The 17,854-nt window shown below is 44.0% G+C and overlaps 1 protein-coding gene across 5 annotated transcripts in view; it reads left to right on the top strand.

Moving 5' to 3' along the window:
• tnrc6c1 (trinucleotide repeat containing adaptor 6C1) overlaps positions 1-17,854 on the top strand; it is a 69,981-nt gene that overhangs the window by 42,289 nt on the left and 9,838 nt on the right. For 2 of the 5 annotated variants that reach the window (XM_044181972.1, XM_044181974.1), the window contains 7 exons: positions 1,535-1,888; positions 10,436-12,952; positions 14,815-15,009; positions 15,602-15,768; positions 15,895-15,972; positions 16,471-16,689; positions 17,491-17,640. In XM_044181972.1, coding sequence (XP_044037907.1) covers positions 1,535-1,888; positions 10,436-12,952; positions 14,815-15,009; positions 15,602-15,768; positions 15,895-15,972; positions 16,471-16,689; positions 17,491-17,640 — 3,680 coding nt within the window. Of the gene's footprint in view, positions 1-1,534; positions 1,910-3,556; positions 3,696-8,579; positions 8,733-10,435; positions 12,953-14,814; positions 15,010-15,601; positions 15,769-15,894; positions 15,973-16,470; positions 16,690-17,490; positions 17,641-17,854 lie in introns of those variants that run through there. The other 3 variants (XM_044181973.1, XM_044181976.1, XM_044181975.1) reach the window with 3 other exon arrangements.

A 17,854-nucleotide genomic window follows, 5' to 3' on the forward strand; every position in this document is an offset into this window, starting at 1 on the left:
AAAATAAAATAAAAAGATATTTGTATAACAATTTACCAAATGATTGTGTAATGTGAGAGGCATCGCTCGTGGTTATCGAGAATTATCACCCGGATCTGCAGCTCCCCTCGGCTTTAAGGAGCTTTATAGCGAGTTTCATCTCATTGTTTAGCTGTCCAGCCTGCAACTTTACTGTTTTGGTTCACTCTCACTTCTCTCATAGCGTCGTTTTCGGCTGCAGCAGGCAGCTGTTTTCAGCAAAAAAGCTCTAAAAACTCACTGTACACTACATGCTCCACACCAAACAGCAGACAGACCACTATGTTCGTCAGCTAGTGTGAGCATTTAGCAGCTAAGGAGCCAGATATTTCCCTCAGGAGTTTGTAGACTCCAAAAACAGAGCTAAAAGAGAGTGAATATCTCTGTTGCTACGGGTAACTAAAACTAGTGGGACATGAACACTTGGCTTCAGCAGCCGTACAAGCAGTTAATAACTAACAGCATTGGTAGAGCACTGAGAGGTGATCATTTCAAGGGCCATAACCTGCCACAAACCATGAAAACTTACATTGATGGGGTGAGCACTCTTTACAGTACTGTCCTGATGGAGTCAATAGCCTACAATAATGCAGCAGGCAGATCTAAATCCATTATCTGGTACTTGACCTCCTCATCACTTCTAATCTGTGACCAGGCACCATGGCAGAATGTGAGAGTTGTGTGTCTTGGCCATCTCTAAAGGCTGTAAAGGTTTATTACACTACCACCCTGAGATTATTACAGTCCTTTGGTTCTCCAAAAAGCAGCCATGTGTTTAGACTGACCACTGCCTAGAGTCAAGCTTCAGGCAGCCAGGAGAGACGGCAAATCTTGTGCATTTATAGGCATCTCCTCATTTGCCTTTCTGAATTTAACATTATGGCCCCTTCCAAAAGTGACCGTGGCTTTGAAAAGAAGCACCAGAGGAAATGCTCAACCACAGCAGCTTTCCAGAAAAGACTTAAAGGTCCAGTGTGTAACATTTAGGAGGAGCTATTGGCAAAAATATTTATTAGTATGTTTTCATTACTGAAAATAAGAATCGTTGTCATTACCTTTTATAATAAGCCGTTTTTATTTAGCCTATATAGGGAGAAGAAAAACAGACAAACCAAACGCTGGTTCTACATAGGGCAGTTCGCGTTTTTTGTGAGTTTTGCGGCCACTGTAGTTTCTCCTACATGCTTGGGAGGATGAGGCGAGCGGTATTCAGTTGGTGGCAATCTGCAATTTCACCGCTAGATGCCACTAAATCCTACATACTGGACCTTTTAAGCTGTACTGGTGATTGTTTTTGCTTTTAAAATGTCAAATACAAATGCAGTTAAACATTCATTCATCATTAAAAGTTATTTTGTTTTTGTTTTTGCAGATTGATTTACCAATCATCAACTAATCAGTCAATAATTGTTTTGGCACTAGTGTGCACTCAACAACTCTGCTTTGCATAATGCTACTTTACCTCCCTCATCCCTGCATCTCTCTTGTTACCCCCACCACCCTCCCACTTCCACAGTGCCAGACTCTGCCAAGCTCGACCCCACCCCTCCTCTTCCCCCCGTCAACCCCAGTGCCGTCCCATCTGTACCCCCAAGCAGTGGCAATGGCAAGCGTGCCCCATCCGGAGGTCAGCCGCAGACAGCACAGCAGCCCCAGACTCCGCTCCAGCAACGCTACCCACCCAGAGAGGTGCCCCCGCGCTTCCGACAACAGGAGCACAAGCAGCTGTTGAAGAGGGGCCAGCCTCTGCCCACCGGGACCCTGCCTCTCACCACAACGAGACGTCCCGCCACTACTGAACCTGCAGCAGCAGTAGCCATACACTCCTCTCCCTCCTGCTCCTCTTCCTCCACAGCCAGCCTGCCTACAGGTCAGCCTAGACACGATGTTGGCGAGTCACTGTCTCTTACTCCCTTTTTTGCAGAAGATATTAAAAGGAAATGCAATTAATGTATATTGCAGAAACTGTTATCCATGGCCTGACATGGATATACTGGATAGGATGGATGGATTACTTATGTGTGTTTACTGAGAGTGGTGAGGGGAATTCAGTACCAAATAGAGTATTTTTAAGCTGGCCAGACACCATTTTTATTAGTCTTGTACATCGTGTTAACTCGCACTGCAAGTTTTAATCGTCCTTTCTGCATAGCCAGAACCTGCGACTTTTATGTTCACACTGTGCAAATCAATTGACTGGCAACGATGTGGGTGCTCACACTGAACGTAAGCATGGAACCCGGTCGATTTTGTGCAGTGACAATTCCAATAAAGTTTATTCTAGCAAGACAACTGCATCCTCAAGAATGTTGACAAACAGAGAGAAAGGCAGCGTTACTTTGTGCAATTCTACAATGAATGGGAAAATTCTGTTCTGCAGTAGATTTCAGTTTTATATCACTGCAGTCTCAGTCAAGTCTACAGTTTTAGCCACAACGTGTAAAATACTACTCCAATAATATTATAACTAGCTCATTACAGTTTATAACTGATCATTATTATTATTATTATTATTATTATTATTATTATAACAGATATAACAGACAGGAAATCAGACCGTGCAGCTGCTCAAACTGCAAGACAGTCGACCAAAATTTCTGACATGCCAGAAATCCAACAGATCGTCAGAGAACCACATCGTTCAGGCAATTAATCAGGCGCTGCGATTGTGCGATTGCATGTCAAACAACAACCTATCGGCCAAATTCTAAAATTATTCAGGGGTGACCAATTCGGGCTCAGATCAGATTTAATCCTTACAGTCTCTGCCTGGCTTTAGACAGCTCCAGTAAAAGAAAATGTCAAAATATTATTTGCGGTGTTTTTATAAATACATAGGGCATTTAACGAAAGTCTCACATAGGGTATATTTTTACACATAATGTTGCCATTTATCTTGACAGCTGATTGACTAATATCACCTGTGCCCAAGAGTGGCTGTGTTTGCATATATTGGCATTGAAATATACAGTTTTTTGTATGGCACGGTGATTGTAACAGCGTGGTATACCTGTAGAGCAGTGCGAAGGCACATGCATCACAGGTGCTGCTGACTGTTGTTTATTTTCACTCTGCCTGGCTGGGGGATTAGAAATGGGGATAAAGGAATATAGGGGTAGTGGATGGAGAGTAAACACAGCTGGCTATCTCTGTATATGTGTGTATTTTCCTTCCTGAGGCTCTGCATGTCACAGTAAACCAGGTTCTCATGTATTTCCAAGTGGTAAATGTTTGTTTTTTCTTAATAAAGTATCATCTGGTCTTTAAAGATGATGATGTTGAAAATGATTTTTAGGGCACTTGGCACTTTTCATTGTCTGGGAAGGAAAACACATTTTACCGTGTGTGTGTGTCTGAGTATCGTCCAACCCTTCTGATGCTGTTTGAATGCAGTTCTATCTCCATGGCGATGAGATGTTTATCCTGTCCTCTCTTTCTCCCTCCCTCATCATCCTCCTATTCTACATTGAGCATTGCTGACCAGCCCTACAGTATTTCCTGTTTTTGGAGGAGGAGCCATATGGAGCAAACTAGTTGGCTGGGCGCCTCAGTGGGCCTGACCTGGCACTGATAGAAAGACTGAGTGAGAAGGAAGCACAGACAGACAGAAAGAAAGAAGGAGAGAGCGAGCATGGCAGAGGTCCAGTACTGTGGGCTGAAGTGACTCATGGCTTACGGTAAAAGCTGCTGCTTCTCTCCACCCCTATCTGGCAGGCCCACTCTGCTCTGTTTTTGCTCTCTGTGCATCTTTGAACTGACTGATTACATTAGGACAGACAGGCAGGAAGACCTTCCAGACTGAAAGACAAATAGGAGTCCAGTGGGAGGTTTTTGTGTGTATATGTATATATATATATTGCATGCTGAACTATAACATTCAAGGTGCACAGGGAAGTTTTGCACATGAGCATGACACTCCACTCTATCTCCCTTTTACAATTCTTCATGTGTCTCTTCAACCCTAATGTCTCAGTTTAAAAACCTCACAGCTTAGTTTTCTGGTTTGTAAAATACACACATGCACAGTGCTACAGGTGAACCCACCTCCACCACTCTGTCCCTAAAGCCTTGTCTGCTGATTTTCTCTCTCTACTTTAATTTCTTGCCGATAGCTAACAGTAGAAGCACACTAGCTGCATTCATTCCCTCCCCTCTCCCTCTTCCCTCCATCCGCTGACTCCCCCTCGCCTCACCCCGTCTTTCATTACTTGGTCACATGTCGGCTCTCTTGAAAAGTAGGGCTGATAAACGTGGTCTGTGTGTCCACATGTGCCTGTATGTAAACACAAACACTCTTCCTCTGCAGTCTGACACATACAGTATTATTCTGCTGTAAAGGCAAGCAGCAGCAAGCACTGGTGTTTTTTAATGGTCAAGGTTCATGACAACAGGTCAGATTTCATATCAGTATAAATAAATACCCATAATGAAGAAAAACATTATCCTCATTGAGGGTTTTTAGTTAGTCATTTAGTTAAATGACATAGGGAAATCCCTTTTTTAAAGCATACAGTAATTTTTTTTCAAATTAAGTGCATTAGTCTTTGTGCGGCAATAAGGCACGCAGCAGCTCCGGCCTTCTTTGACTTGTTAAGTTTGACTGTTAGCTAATCAAACAATTAGCTTGTAGTCCTTTAACATGTTGGCTATAGCACTTAAGATTTATAGCTACTCCTTTTGCATTTGTCTAACACCCCCTAGTTAAAGCCCATAAAGTAATAATCAAGGTTTTGTGTCCCTGTAGGCATTGTACTTGCTAAGCACAACGGGCCGACACCAACAAAAAACATCTTAATGTATACAGACCTTGTCAAGTGAAAGAACAGTGCAACTAATGTGCTCATAGCTTGTCTAGTGGAGAACAGAGAGAGTGTATGCATGCTAGACCTGATGTGCTCTTTAAGTCTGCTGATGATGCTGTAAAAGAGCCTTGGGAATCCCCTCAAAGAGGACTGGGACATCTTGTGATGTGATTAAACATCAGCTCTCTGTTAACCACAAATGTTTGGCGCTCGCTTTTTTTTTTTTTTCTATCCTGTCTCGCTTGCTCTGTGGCCCTGCTCCTCTCGCTCTCTCTGCCATGTTCGTTGTTCTCTGATGCACATGTGTTCACCTCCTCCACCTCCGCTGTACCATCACCACAGTTCACACATACCCTCATTGGCCCCAGGGCAGCCAGGATTAGTCAGGCTGCACATACAGTATGTATGTCTGTCAATCTTCACATTATTATAGCCTTCTCCCAATCTTGCCTTTTGCGTGGCTAACAATCCATATCCCAGGGTCCTTTCATGTAGAGGAGGCGTGAGAGAGCAAGCTATTTTAAGACTGGCATGCTGGAGAAAGCCCTTGACCTGGTTTATCCTTTTGAGGAGGAGGAGAAAGGGGATACTCGCAGGCAAACATGATGGCCAGATGTCTGAGACATGTACTTTTTTAAAGACACATTTTGTCCCTCTTTTAGTCTTTTCCCCTTGAGATAATGTTGAGATAATAACATTGCATTAACAGCAAAGCAGCTGCAAAGAAAGCACCCATACGAAACAGAATTTCTTGCATATATTTCTGTACAGTCCCTGTCATTAAGCCGCTGTTGTTTGTTCCAAGATGAATACAATTCAGCCAACAAACTATCTGTGCCACTTCAGCATATTCCCAACAGTAGCAGTAACAAAAACTGCAGAGTGTTATGTGTGTGCTGGGTCTACAAGAACTCTCCTGATTCGTCTACAGCTGATTGCAGCTATTCTTCTTTGTCATATTGTATCACTCAACACTAGGCAGGCAAACGGGAAATGCAGGCCGGAAATGCAGGCCGCTTTTTGCAATGATGCCCTGACCCTGCCTCGCTCTCAGACCCTTAAATCTTTTTAACACAAAAATCAACTGGTTCAGTAGAGTATCCTAGACACTTGCTCGTACAATATCTCAAAAAACTTCATTAGATAAATGCTGTTTTACAAAGATGTTTGACATTAGAGGTTGCGCAACCTAATGCTAATTTGATTATTCAATACTCTTTCAGTGCCGCAGATTACCAGTCTTCAGCGAAGATACTTTAATTTCTCAGATAATTTCAGTTGCTCTAACGTAATTTAAAAATACATTGTAATCAATTGTAGTTCATGCTAACACTTTTCGCAATTAATATATTAATTGTTTTGTCAATTAAATGTCAAATGTCCATTATATTTCCCAAAGTCTAAGGTGACATATTCAGATTGTTTGTTTTATCTGATCAACAGTAAAAAAAAAACAAAAAACAAAAAAAAACATGACAATATTCAGTTTACTGTTATATATGACAAAGAAAAGCATCAAATCAGGACATCTGAGAAGCAAAGAAAAGTTTAGCCATTTTTGCTTTAAAAATGACTAGCAAAAATTATAAATCGATTATCAATTCTTATAGTTGCCCATATATTTTCCATCAGTCTAATAATCAAACTCTTTATGTTGTATAGACATATTTGTAACAAATCCAAGTAAGAACAGTTTTAGTGCTGCAACCATAAGTAGATCTAAAACCACAAATGACCTCTGATCTCTGTTGTCTCTTTAAAGAAAACTGCATCCATTTATTTGGCTGATGTAAACCCTTCCTTTTTCGTGCTTCTCCTATACAGTTATGTGCTGTTTTCATTGCACCAAATTTTAAAACAATTGGGATGTGGCGATTGTGATCGTTAAACACAGAGGTAGCACATTCCTGGGAGGTGCGTATGTCTGTCGTTTCTTTGTCATCTGGCTGGCAGCATGCATTGTCAGCTCTGTACCATCCCACCTCTCTGCCCCTCAGGGACTTCTTCTTTAAGCCAGGATCAGTCCAGCTGAGGCCCACACAGCCCTCCTAGATTACTTCCTCCTTTCATCTCTCAACATCCGTCTCTGTCCTTCATTTTCTGTCCTCTCTGTCTTTGTATTTTCAATCCTTATGATCCCTCTTTACCAGACCCTTCTATCCCCTCCTCTCTCTCTCTCTCTCTCTCTCACACACACACACACACACACACACACACACACACACACACACACACACAGAGAGAGAGACACACACTTTACTACATACATGTAACATGTGAAATGTTAGGAGGTGTGTGTGTGTGTGTCTGTGTACTTGTACTTCCTACATAGTGAGTACTGAAACACATTTTTTAACCTACAGAGTGAGGACATTTTTGGAAAGTGAGGACATTTTGGCCGGTCCCCACAACTTCAAAGGGCTGTATGAAGGTTAAGACTTGGTTTTAAGGGTTAGGTTAGAATTAGGTTATGGTTATGGTAAGGGTTAGGCATTTAGTTGTGATGGTTAGAGTAAGGGGCTACGGAATGCATTATGTCAATGGCGGTCCTCACAGAGATAGAAGTACAAGGGTGTGTGTGTGGTTTTTTTTTCTGTTTGCCAGTGTGTATGCATCCATACAGTAGATGAAATGTCTACACTGTGTATGTTAACACACAAAGGAGCGAGTGGCCATGCAGTAGCTCGGCATGACCTCATCCCATGTTAGGTCCTCACAGTGGAGAGGCACAGTGGGCTGAACCTCAGCCATAAAGGGACTCTGTTCTCTACCAAACATTGACTTATTGTGTTGTTGCGTGGGTGCCGGAATCATTTGTAAACAATACCAGCCTTGATCCAAGGGACTGCTGCTCTTCTTTTTTTTTTTCGATCTCCCAGCCCCTGCTATCCTCCTCCCTTCCATGCCTTCTATTAAGTCTCATGCATGTCCTACTCTGTTGTCTCTCTATGCAACCTCCCCCCCGTTTGGTACTGGAGCTACAGAGATCACAGATTAGGGACAGATCACCGGTCCATAATCATGAACTGTGACCAGATCCATATGAGCTTGCTCATTTCATGTCCACGCCTTGTGCCCAGAATGCACTTCAATGAAGTGGCAGTTTTCTGTCCAAAGCTTGGTGCTGCAGCTTATAATCACGGCATTCCCAGCTAGTAGCCATAAATTTAGACAAAAACAGACATTTGTTATGTCATCATTTGTCATCATGTGTGATCTGATGATCACACATGATGCCTGTTCATACATAGAAAAATGTAATTCCAGCACCAGGGGTGCAGCAGGCTTTTGTGGGGGGTTTTTCTTGCTCTCTTTTGCCTGCCACTGTTATTCAAGAGTCTTTCCATTGTGGGCGGCAGTGCTAATTGCAGATGGAGTGGTCTTGGCTAAATATTTAGTGACAGTTTTGAAAGGTTGAAAGATGTGAGGGTGGGGGGAGGTTAGAAGAGTCCCCCTTTTGTTTTGTTTTACTTCATGGCTCGTGAGTGCATAATGAAAGTCTCCAGGCTTTATCGTTCAGCTGTTAACCAAGCCCCCCCCCCCCAATCTCTCCAACGCTCCCGTCCCCTCCCCCAACCAGCTTTCTTTCAGTGCTTTTCCAGAGAGGGAGAATATCCTCCATCAGGATAGGAATAGAGCACGATATAAATAAAGCCAGAGGGAGGCAATAGATAGAAGAGGAGAGACCCAGCCAAAGCAGTGTTGGTGGGAGGGACCGAGCTCAAGGGGTGAGGAAGGAAGGGAGGGGGGGGTTGTCTCATGCCGCGCAAGAGCTGTGCAACTTCTTGGCAGCATTTCAGAAACGAGCCTCAGAAGCTTGGCGAGCCGAGCAGACATATTGAGACAAGGATGGTCGCTGTGTCGCACAAAACCTAGCTCTTTACAGGATGGTTGGGAGGCACCTCTCCACAGGTATTTCACTACTGTGTTTCACATCTCCTCTTCTTTGCTCTTCAGTCTCCCTGTTTTTTTCTCTCTTCTCTGCCTCTTCTGTGTTGTTTTGGTGGCTTGTTTTTACACACTGTGTGGATGAGCACTTTTAAACATTAAAGCTGCAGCGACAGCGCATTGCGGGTTGCAGTGTTGAGTTCTTATGTTTTGTGTTTATTATTGTGAGTGAGACATGCTTGCTATTAAAGCAGTGATGGTGGAGATACAGACGGTAGCTCAGAGCCTTTTTGGCTTTAGTTCAGGACTGAGAAAATGGCGGTCCTGCACTTCTCAGTAGAGCGACAGCACTGTGTGTGTGTCAGAAACACAGTGCCCTCTTTTTTCCCCCCCTATTCTCTCACTGCCTTCTCTCTCTCCTTTAGTTGTAAGCATTGAAGTAAGCTTGAAAACGGGGTGGTACACAAATGCTGTCACTACCCTCATGTAGTTGTGACACAGTCAGTCTTTGCATACAAACTAAGCATGCATGTGAAGGCATATGTAAACAACAAGCCGCTGCAGCACGAGGGACAGCAGAAATGAGGCAATGAGGTGAAAGCAGGTTGATCAGTGCAGCAATCTTGATTTGCAACTGGGCTTAGTTTGTACCAACACGATCAATATGCACACTGGAACTCCAGGGAGCTCGCTCAACTAACTCCATGGGGGATCTAAAAGAAATAAGCTAAAGCATTGCATTGGGTTGTCAGAGCAGTTGCAGAGGCCTGACCTGTTGGTGAGGAGACAGGCTGTCTTGGGCTTGTACAGAGTATATGTGCTTCATGTCAAGCAGCGGTCATAACTGCAGTGGTTAGGAAGTCAGAAGGTTAAGGATGACTCATCTGCATGGCCCCTGTTATTGATTACGTTCTCTAATGTAGTTCCCTTTTTGGGGTAACCTGTTATGAAGATACAGTACTTAGCTATGAGGGCGACTCATTTCATATGCGACAAATGTATACATTTTTTAATGACTTAGACAACAAGATTTTGCATGTGGTACAATTTTCCACAATTTTTCACATTTTTAACCCTGTTTACTTAATATTGTCCCCAAATTTGGTAACTTTTGTTAGTATCACTGGTCTTGCATACAACCCTGCAACCACAGTTAAATCTAAAGGGTATCTAAAACAGTGATTTTTTTTTTTTTTTTTTTTTTTTTTTTTCAGTTTCAGCAATATTTGGTTTTGAGAATTCAGATACAGCAATTAAACTTTTGAAGCTAAGGGGAAAAAAACAAGCCAATCCAGCAGGTGGGACAAGTCGTTACATTGTGAATATCTTTTCATCTTATCTTAGTTACATCGTGGAGAGCATTGGCCCTGACTTGAGTCATAGTATACTGGGAAACATATGTATAAAAACTGTGTGACCTATGAAAATGTATAGTGTCCAAATAGAGTGCACAAATGTTTCATTTATTTTCTAATTAAAGCTCCCTCTGCCATCATATTAGTCATTCTCCTCTCTCTGTTTGCATTTTCAGTGTGGGTGGTATTTATTTTCATTAATAAAGCATCGTGTGAAGTCTATGTACACATAAGTAGACACCTTACATGTTGCCATGGTATTTCAGCCTTACTAAGCATATGTGGGTGTGATAACATACATAACTTATACCTCTCTTCTCTCATCCTCTTACTCATGCTTATGTCCTGTTGTTTTTCTTTCCTCCCATACAGAACTGCCCCCACAGAGCGGCCAGGGAGCGCAGTATGATAATCCCCTCTGGGGACACCTGCCAGCCAACCGGAGTGCCACAAGTGCTGCATCTTCCACCAATCTCAGTGGCTGGGATCAACTGATCATTGACCAGAAGGACACAGAGGCTTGGCCTTCTATTACCCTCAGCCAGAGCCAGGCCACTCCAGGAGGATGCCCTTTGGACACTGACCCCGGTCGCCTGACCAGCAGCAGCAGCAGCAGCAGCAGTAGTACTAGCAGTAGTTGTAGTACAGTGAGTATGGCCACTGGGGCCAATAGCCAGACAGGCCACTTCTCTGCCAACCATCTTAGCAGCAAGGCCAACAGTGGGCCCAGCCCTGCAAATCATACTGGAACCAGCATGCTCTCTAGCCAGGTTGCAGCAAATCGCAGCTGGGGCTCTGGGCCTGGACCCTCCCATTGCCCCCCTCAGTCCTCAGCGGGGAATGAAGGGAAGAGTGACAGCCCAGTGGGGGGAGGAGGCAGCAGGGGCTGGGGCTCTTCTTCATCATCCTCCAGCACCAACTTTAACTTGAACCTAAACCCTAATGCCAACCCTTCTGCCTGGCCCATGTTGGGGCATGATGGGGGTGGCACAGGGGGAGGCAGCTCAGGGGGAGCCAACACCATTTCACCTCCTCAACCTACACCCAACCTCTGTAATCCACCTGGCCCCCAACCAGCCCAGACCAGCACCTGTACCGGAGCCAACACTAACAGCAACTCCTCGGGGATTGGCAGCGCCTGGGGTAACATAATGACCTCTGACACGTCAGAGCCACACTCCTCCCCGTCCACAAATGTGTCTTTCAGTTCAGAACCTCAGAACCTTAAAACTGATGGACCAAATCACACTAATAAGCAGGAACCCCCCAGCCCCATCCGCAACTTGCCTGGCTGGGGTAGTGCACCTGTAAGCTTGGGTTCCATGGCCCAGCCCCCACCAGGGGGCCCACAGGTCAATGGAGAAGAAGGTAGCTCAGTATGGGGTAACAGTGGCGACTCAAAGGCACCTTCATCTAAGGAGGCACCTGGTTGGGACTCTGGCTGGGGCTGTGGAGGAGGTGGAGCAGGAAACTCTGGAAGCTGGGGTGACCAGTCAGGTGGAGGCTGGGGGAAGCAGCACACTGAAGAGGCCCAGGGAGGCTGGGATGCCCCCAGCTCTCCTCCTCAGGATCCACAGGCTAGTCCTTGGAACAGAGCTGTGAGCACAGCTGGTGCCAGTGAAGGGAGCAGTGACAGCATCGAAGGACATCCCCGGCACAGAGACCGCTCATCCAGTGATAATCCAGCTCCCCTGCTGCCTGCCCAGGATCTGGACCCCAGGGTGTTGTGTAACACTGGCTGGGGACAGACCCCTGTTCGCCAGCACACCTCCTGGGACATGGACAATACTAAACGCAAGAATGATGTAGGCGCTGAATCATGGGGCTCTGGCCCAACCACTCCAAGCGATGCCCAGGGGCCCTCCAACACTAACCTGGGCCCCTCTCAGAGGACTGACCCTGGGAGCAAAAATGATGTGCCTGGTTCTCAAGGAGCTTCAGGTTGGGGGGGGAGCATAGCTGCTACCAACCAGTCTAGCTCTGGTTGGGGAGAGCCACCCAACAACATTAAGCCCCCAAGTGGCCCTGGTGGCTGGGGGAACCCTCCAGCAGGAGGCCCCACCACCAATATACCGAAGAATGGGGGTCAGTCCTGGGGAGAGGAGAAGTCAGCTGGGTGGGATGAATCTCACATCAAGGCAACATCCCAGGGCTGGGGAGAGCAACCCAAAGCATCCCACAGCTGGGGCAATCGTGGAGGGAGCAGTAATGCAGGAGACTGGAGAGAACCAGAAGAGAGCAAAAAGAGTCCCACCAACCCTGGGTGGGAGGGAGAAGCAGGAGGCTGGAAGGAAAACCCACGAGGCTGGGGAATGTCTTCTTCAGGACCTGGGATATCTGGAGCTGGAGGAAATGGAGGCTGGGGAGAGCCAGTTTGCCAGCGTCCCAGTGGCCTTCCCCAAGGTTGGGGGGGCAAGCCTCAGGATGGGCCCAGTGGTAATAGTGAAGGAGGGAGCATAGGCTCTTGGGGTGGCTCAGGCTCAGTGAAGCAGAGTGGAGGCTGGAGTGGCAGTAAGCAGGAGTCCTCAGCTGAGGGTGAGCCTACAGGCTGGGAAGAGCCCTCTCCACCTTCAATCCGACGTAAGATGGAGATAGATGATGGGACCTCAGCTTGGGGTGACCCTGTTACCTACAACAAGGCAGTCAACCTGTGGGACCGGAACAATCCGGGAATGCCCCAGGCTAAAGTTACCACTGGAGGCAATAACCCCCCAGGTCCCAAGAACAACCATCCCCCCTCTCACAATCACCCCTATCACGGGCCGCCTGCACCTTTACAGAACCACGCCCAAAACTCCCAAAACCCAGGACCCACCAGTGGGCCCATGGATCCTGTTGTCCAACATCAGTCTGGGCCATCTCACAACAGGGGTCCCCTGATAGCTCAAGGTAAGACAACAGCTCTGATTTTGCAATGTGTAATAGTGCCACATAGCCCCACAGCTATCCTGTTTAAGTTGGTCAGATTCATTGGCTAATGGTATACAGATAAATTATATTGTCAACATTGAGATTTTAAAGGTGATGTGATTGTGATTTCAGATATTCAAAATGTTACTCGAGGTAAATTAAATTAATTTCATGTTTTTCCCCATTTCTCTTTTCTTTTTCACTGTTCAAAGTAAAGGTGTGAAACACGAATGCTGGTTGCGTAGTTAGCACAGTGCACTGTTAAGCTCCAAATTGTTGATCCACTTAAAGGTAAAATCTTAACCTAGTTTGCCCTCTTTGGATTTGCATCTAATCAACTATCCAAATGAGTTAAGCAGTGCCAGCCCTGTCCCTCCATGAGGCTCCTCACATTTCACAACACCGGACACGTCTGTGCGGGTAACCCTGGCAACCTTTCATGGGTACCCAAAGTAGAAGAATGCTGTTTACAAAGTGCCTCGTGAAAATAGCGATTCACCACAAACTGTTTGAGACGGATCGGAAGTGTGTGATTATATGGGAGCCACCATCTGTCAGTAGTTGAAGGGAGGAGGTGGAGCAAGCCCCTTGGAACTGAGAGGGGGCAGATGCCCCCTGCTGTCCCTCACTTGACCCTGCATGCTGACTCCACATTGGATTCAGTTGTTTCTCAATAAAACGTGATGCTGCCTTTTGCTGGCATAATGGCTGTTATGCATATAGTGGGATAAAAGCAAAGAGGGATAACTCCTCAATACTATTCATAAGTAAGGGCAGAAAGTGTGCCACATTTAGATCATTGTAGCACTTCGGCCAATCATACTAGAAGGTTGAATGTTAACTATAATTTTGGAGCAGCCTTTAGGACTTGACCTCTCCCTGGCGAGAGAGCTAAGCTGAGCCTGGCACTGCCACAGGCCCAGAGACAGCACTGTGTCTCTCATGCCAAGAGGGACCAGGCTGCGCCAATTCTTAAATGGGCATCTTCTCCCTCTGTCAACCACCCTGCTAAGCCAAGCCCAGGTTTCTGCCTTCCTGCACGAGTGCCGCTTCACACTCCAAAACAGAAGGATAAACGGGGTGATGGTGTTTACCAGAGGCTCAGTCAGATTTAAGGCTCCGTTTATATCAACAAGTAAGAAATAAATAGGAAAACAAAAAAAGAATACAAGTGGTATGTTTTTGTAGGTCAGTCAGTTATATGCATTGCAATTTAAGCTATACAGTTATTAAAATTATTAAAATAAACATTTTAATTTAATTTTGAACATGTGGAATATGCTTCACACACAGACAAACATGCTTTACTGATGTGTTACAGGCACATCTAAACTTGCCATTAATCAGAAGTGAGATAGACTGATTGATTGTCAACAGGTTTGTTAGTGGATAGCCATTTAGCAGAGAACAATGAAGATAAGACTCCTTTCTCCCTGATTTTGTCTTAAATTCAGCATTTTGCATTCAACAAACCAGTAATTCAACAAACCAGTAACTAAGCACCATAAGGTTAGACTGTGAAATGGCATGTGAAAATGCAGCTAATTTTTGACAGCTGTATTTCTCAGTGCTTCTTATATTTTTAGAAAATGAAGACAGTGACCATTTGAAAAAAATGCCTAATTTGTTTCTCTTACTGTAATCGTTTTAGTTTGTAATAGAATTATTTTAGGTTTTCATAATATCTCTTTATGCCTTCTTATGAGAAAAATGAGACAAAATGCTTGAGGTAATATTAATGTATGATTGTATCCAACGCGTGATTTTTATTTTTTCAGATGTTGATATTTGTGCAGTGAAGTACTTTTATTGACAGGTCTTTCTCCTTGTGTGTCCTCCAGGTTGGGGAGAGCGACCCAGCTCCCACACAAAATCAGAGAGCACTTGGGGGGAACCTGCACCCCCTCCGGTCAGAGTGGACAATGGGACGTCTGCCTGGGGAAAACCTACCGGGAGCTGTGGGGGCTGGGGAGACAGCAACCCAGACAGCTATGGCAGGGGCAACCCGACGATGACATCTGCATCTTGCAAACCTGGTAAATGGTTTTCTAAATTCGTCTTTACCAATGGTATATACCTTTTTGAGAAATATGATACTATGTGTGTGCTCCACAAAAAAGTAAAATTATTCTCTCCTGATGAGGGAAGAAAGAGCGCTGGAAATTTGACCCTGGAATCTACACTGACCCCTAGTGGCCATCTAATATTTTAGTGTGTTCAGATTTCTTTTATGTAGTAATGTGCAACATGTTATGTTTTAGTTTATCAGTTGGACAGGGTTAAATCTTCCAAATGAAAACATCTCATACAGTCAAGGTTATATTGCTATTTTTAGGCGTTCAAGTTTCGTAACATGCAGAGGTGAAGAAAAGAAAATATATCCTACATAACTTAATACTTATCCAACTAAACACATTTGAGGCTTTCATTAAGGTACAAGGTAATATGTGTGATATCAAATACTCTGTATTTTATATCTATGTTTTTTTGAGGGGGTGGTGTAAGTTAGTAACTTGAATAAATTACTTTAAGTAAAGACTAACATCATAAAGTTATCACATAAGGCATGTGTCAAAGTATATGTCCTCAACACTTGGGTTACATCCTCTCTTGTGGTGTGTTTTTCAGCCCCCAAATCTATGCAAGACGGATGGGGAGGTGGAGGTGAAGAGCTGAACTTGTCGGGAGGTCAGTGGGATGCTGAGGAGGGAGACATGTGGAACAGCGCTGCCTCCCAGGAGAGCAACTCCTCCTGTAACTCTTGGGGCAATGCATCTAAAAAGATCCCACAGAAGGTGTGAAGCAGAGCCAATTACATACAGAAAAGTCCCTTAATCCTTTATAAACTGTTTGACATTTTCATAGTAAAATATTATTAAGTTAGTGAGGTAATAATAATTTTCTATCATCCTCTCTCCCAGGGAAAGGTCCCAGGGAAGCAAGAAGATGCCTGGATCATGAATCGTCTCATCAAACAGCTGACAGACATGGGCTTCCCAGTGAGTTGAAGTGACACTAAACTGCTGCACTGCTGTTAGTCAATTCTAGGAACTAACACTCTGATTTATTTTATTAATGTTTTGTGTTTGTTTGTTTTTACCCTTAGCAGCAGCATTATATTTTTTATATTTACCAGCAGCCTTAGTGTTTGTTTTGCCAAACATTATTCTTGATGTAAAAGTCTATGTATTTTGTTGCATGTAAAATTGATGCTAATTAGTCCACTCTGGAAATAATTGTGATTAAACCTGCAATGATTAGTCAATTAATTTATTAGTTGATCAAAAGAAAATAAAGCGGCAACTATTTTGATCATCCATTAATCGTTATAATAATTAAATAAGAAAAATGCCCAAATTCTTAGGCTAAACGACATTATTTGTATTTATAACATTATTTGTGAAAAGGGCAGTCTAAAACAGTATAATGTTCATAACCGTCATTTTGGCATTGATTTGTTTTTCTGCATTGCTGATGCTTTCTGGTTTATTCTCCAGAGGGATCCAGCAGAGGAGGCTCTGAAGAGCAACAGCATGAACCTGGACCAGGCCATGAGTGCCCTGCTGGAGAAGAAGACGGAGCTGGACAAGCGGGGGATGGGGATAGCCGGCCACGACTACAACAACGGGCTCATCAACAAGCCCATGAGCAGCCCTCGGCCTCCGCTTCTTTCCAAAGACCCCTCGGCAGACCCCCGCTTGCCCTTCATGGATAAGGTAATTCATTAAGTTACATAAAAATATACTGTACATGAAATAGTTTTTAATTTTAATGATGGTTGGCACCATATATGGTGTAGGAAATATTTAACTGGTGTGTTTGAACGGTATCCCTGAAAAAATTTGTTGATAAAGAGAGCTTCCAAGTTAAATGTAAGACAGTAAGTTGTAAGAACGTTTTACTCCATATCCAAGGCAAGCTGCACTTAAATTTATGTTAAAATTGTTTTAACCCTTTATTAAAGAACATTAAGTTGGTGTTCAACAAAGAATAGTTTCCTATCCCCAAACAAATAAGACACCTAAATTTGCCCTTTTTTCCCAAATTATCATGACCAATTTGTTGTCTGGAATGGGCATATTGACATATTCTTGGTGCACAGGAAATGCCAGATCAAAACAAATCAATAATGTCTAAACCTTTACTTCACCCCCTCCACCTCTGCATGTTGCAAATGACAAAGTTGTTTTGGACATCATATATTTTACTATAATTACTTTACATGATATTGAGGTCACTTACCTTGCACTGTCATATTGTGACACCCATCATCTGAATTTGTCTGTTGCACCTTTAGATAAAATATTTAAGAAATTTCAAACACATAAATGTCGATGATTGATTTATGGACTTGCTGGCACTCTGTGGCCTTGTCAAGCTCACTGTGGTGGAATAAATGCGAGGACACTGATAAGGACAATGGATAATGAAACAACCACTTCTTGTGGTTGAACTAGCCTGTGTGTTTGACTGAAGCAGAAGTTGACTATCTCTCTTTTGACTCTTCCTTTATCCAGCAGATGCAGAGTGGAATGTTTGGCGGCGGTGGAGCAGCACAAGCCCGGGCCATGCAGCAGCCGCAGCCGCCTCCTCAGCCGCCAGTGCCGCCTCTCAGTTCCTCTCAGCCTAGTCTACGTGCTCAAGTGCCTCAGTTTCTCTCCCCTCAGGTACGCATTTCTCACTTACTACAAAAACACATTAATAGGCAAAGCCTTTTAATGTATGCAATGATAAATATTTTACATTCAGATTACAATCTTTAAAAACATCTCCACTATGAGTTTTTTGTGTGTGTGTGTGTGTGTGTGTGTGTGTGTGTGTGTGTATATATATATATATATATATATATATATATATATATAATCTCAGTAAAGGGGCATC

The sequence above is a fragment of the Siniperca chuatsi genome, linkage group LG21 (assembly GCF_020085105.1).
Source record: "Siniperca chuatsi isolate FFG_IHB_CAS linkage group LG21, ASM2008510v1, whole genome shotgun sequence".
Classification (NCBI taxonomy): Eukaryota; Metazoa; Chordata; class Actinopteri; order Centrarchiformes; family Sinipercidae; genus Siniperca; species Siniperca chuatsi.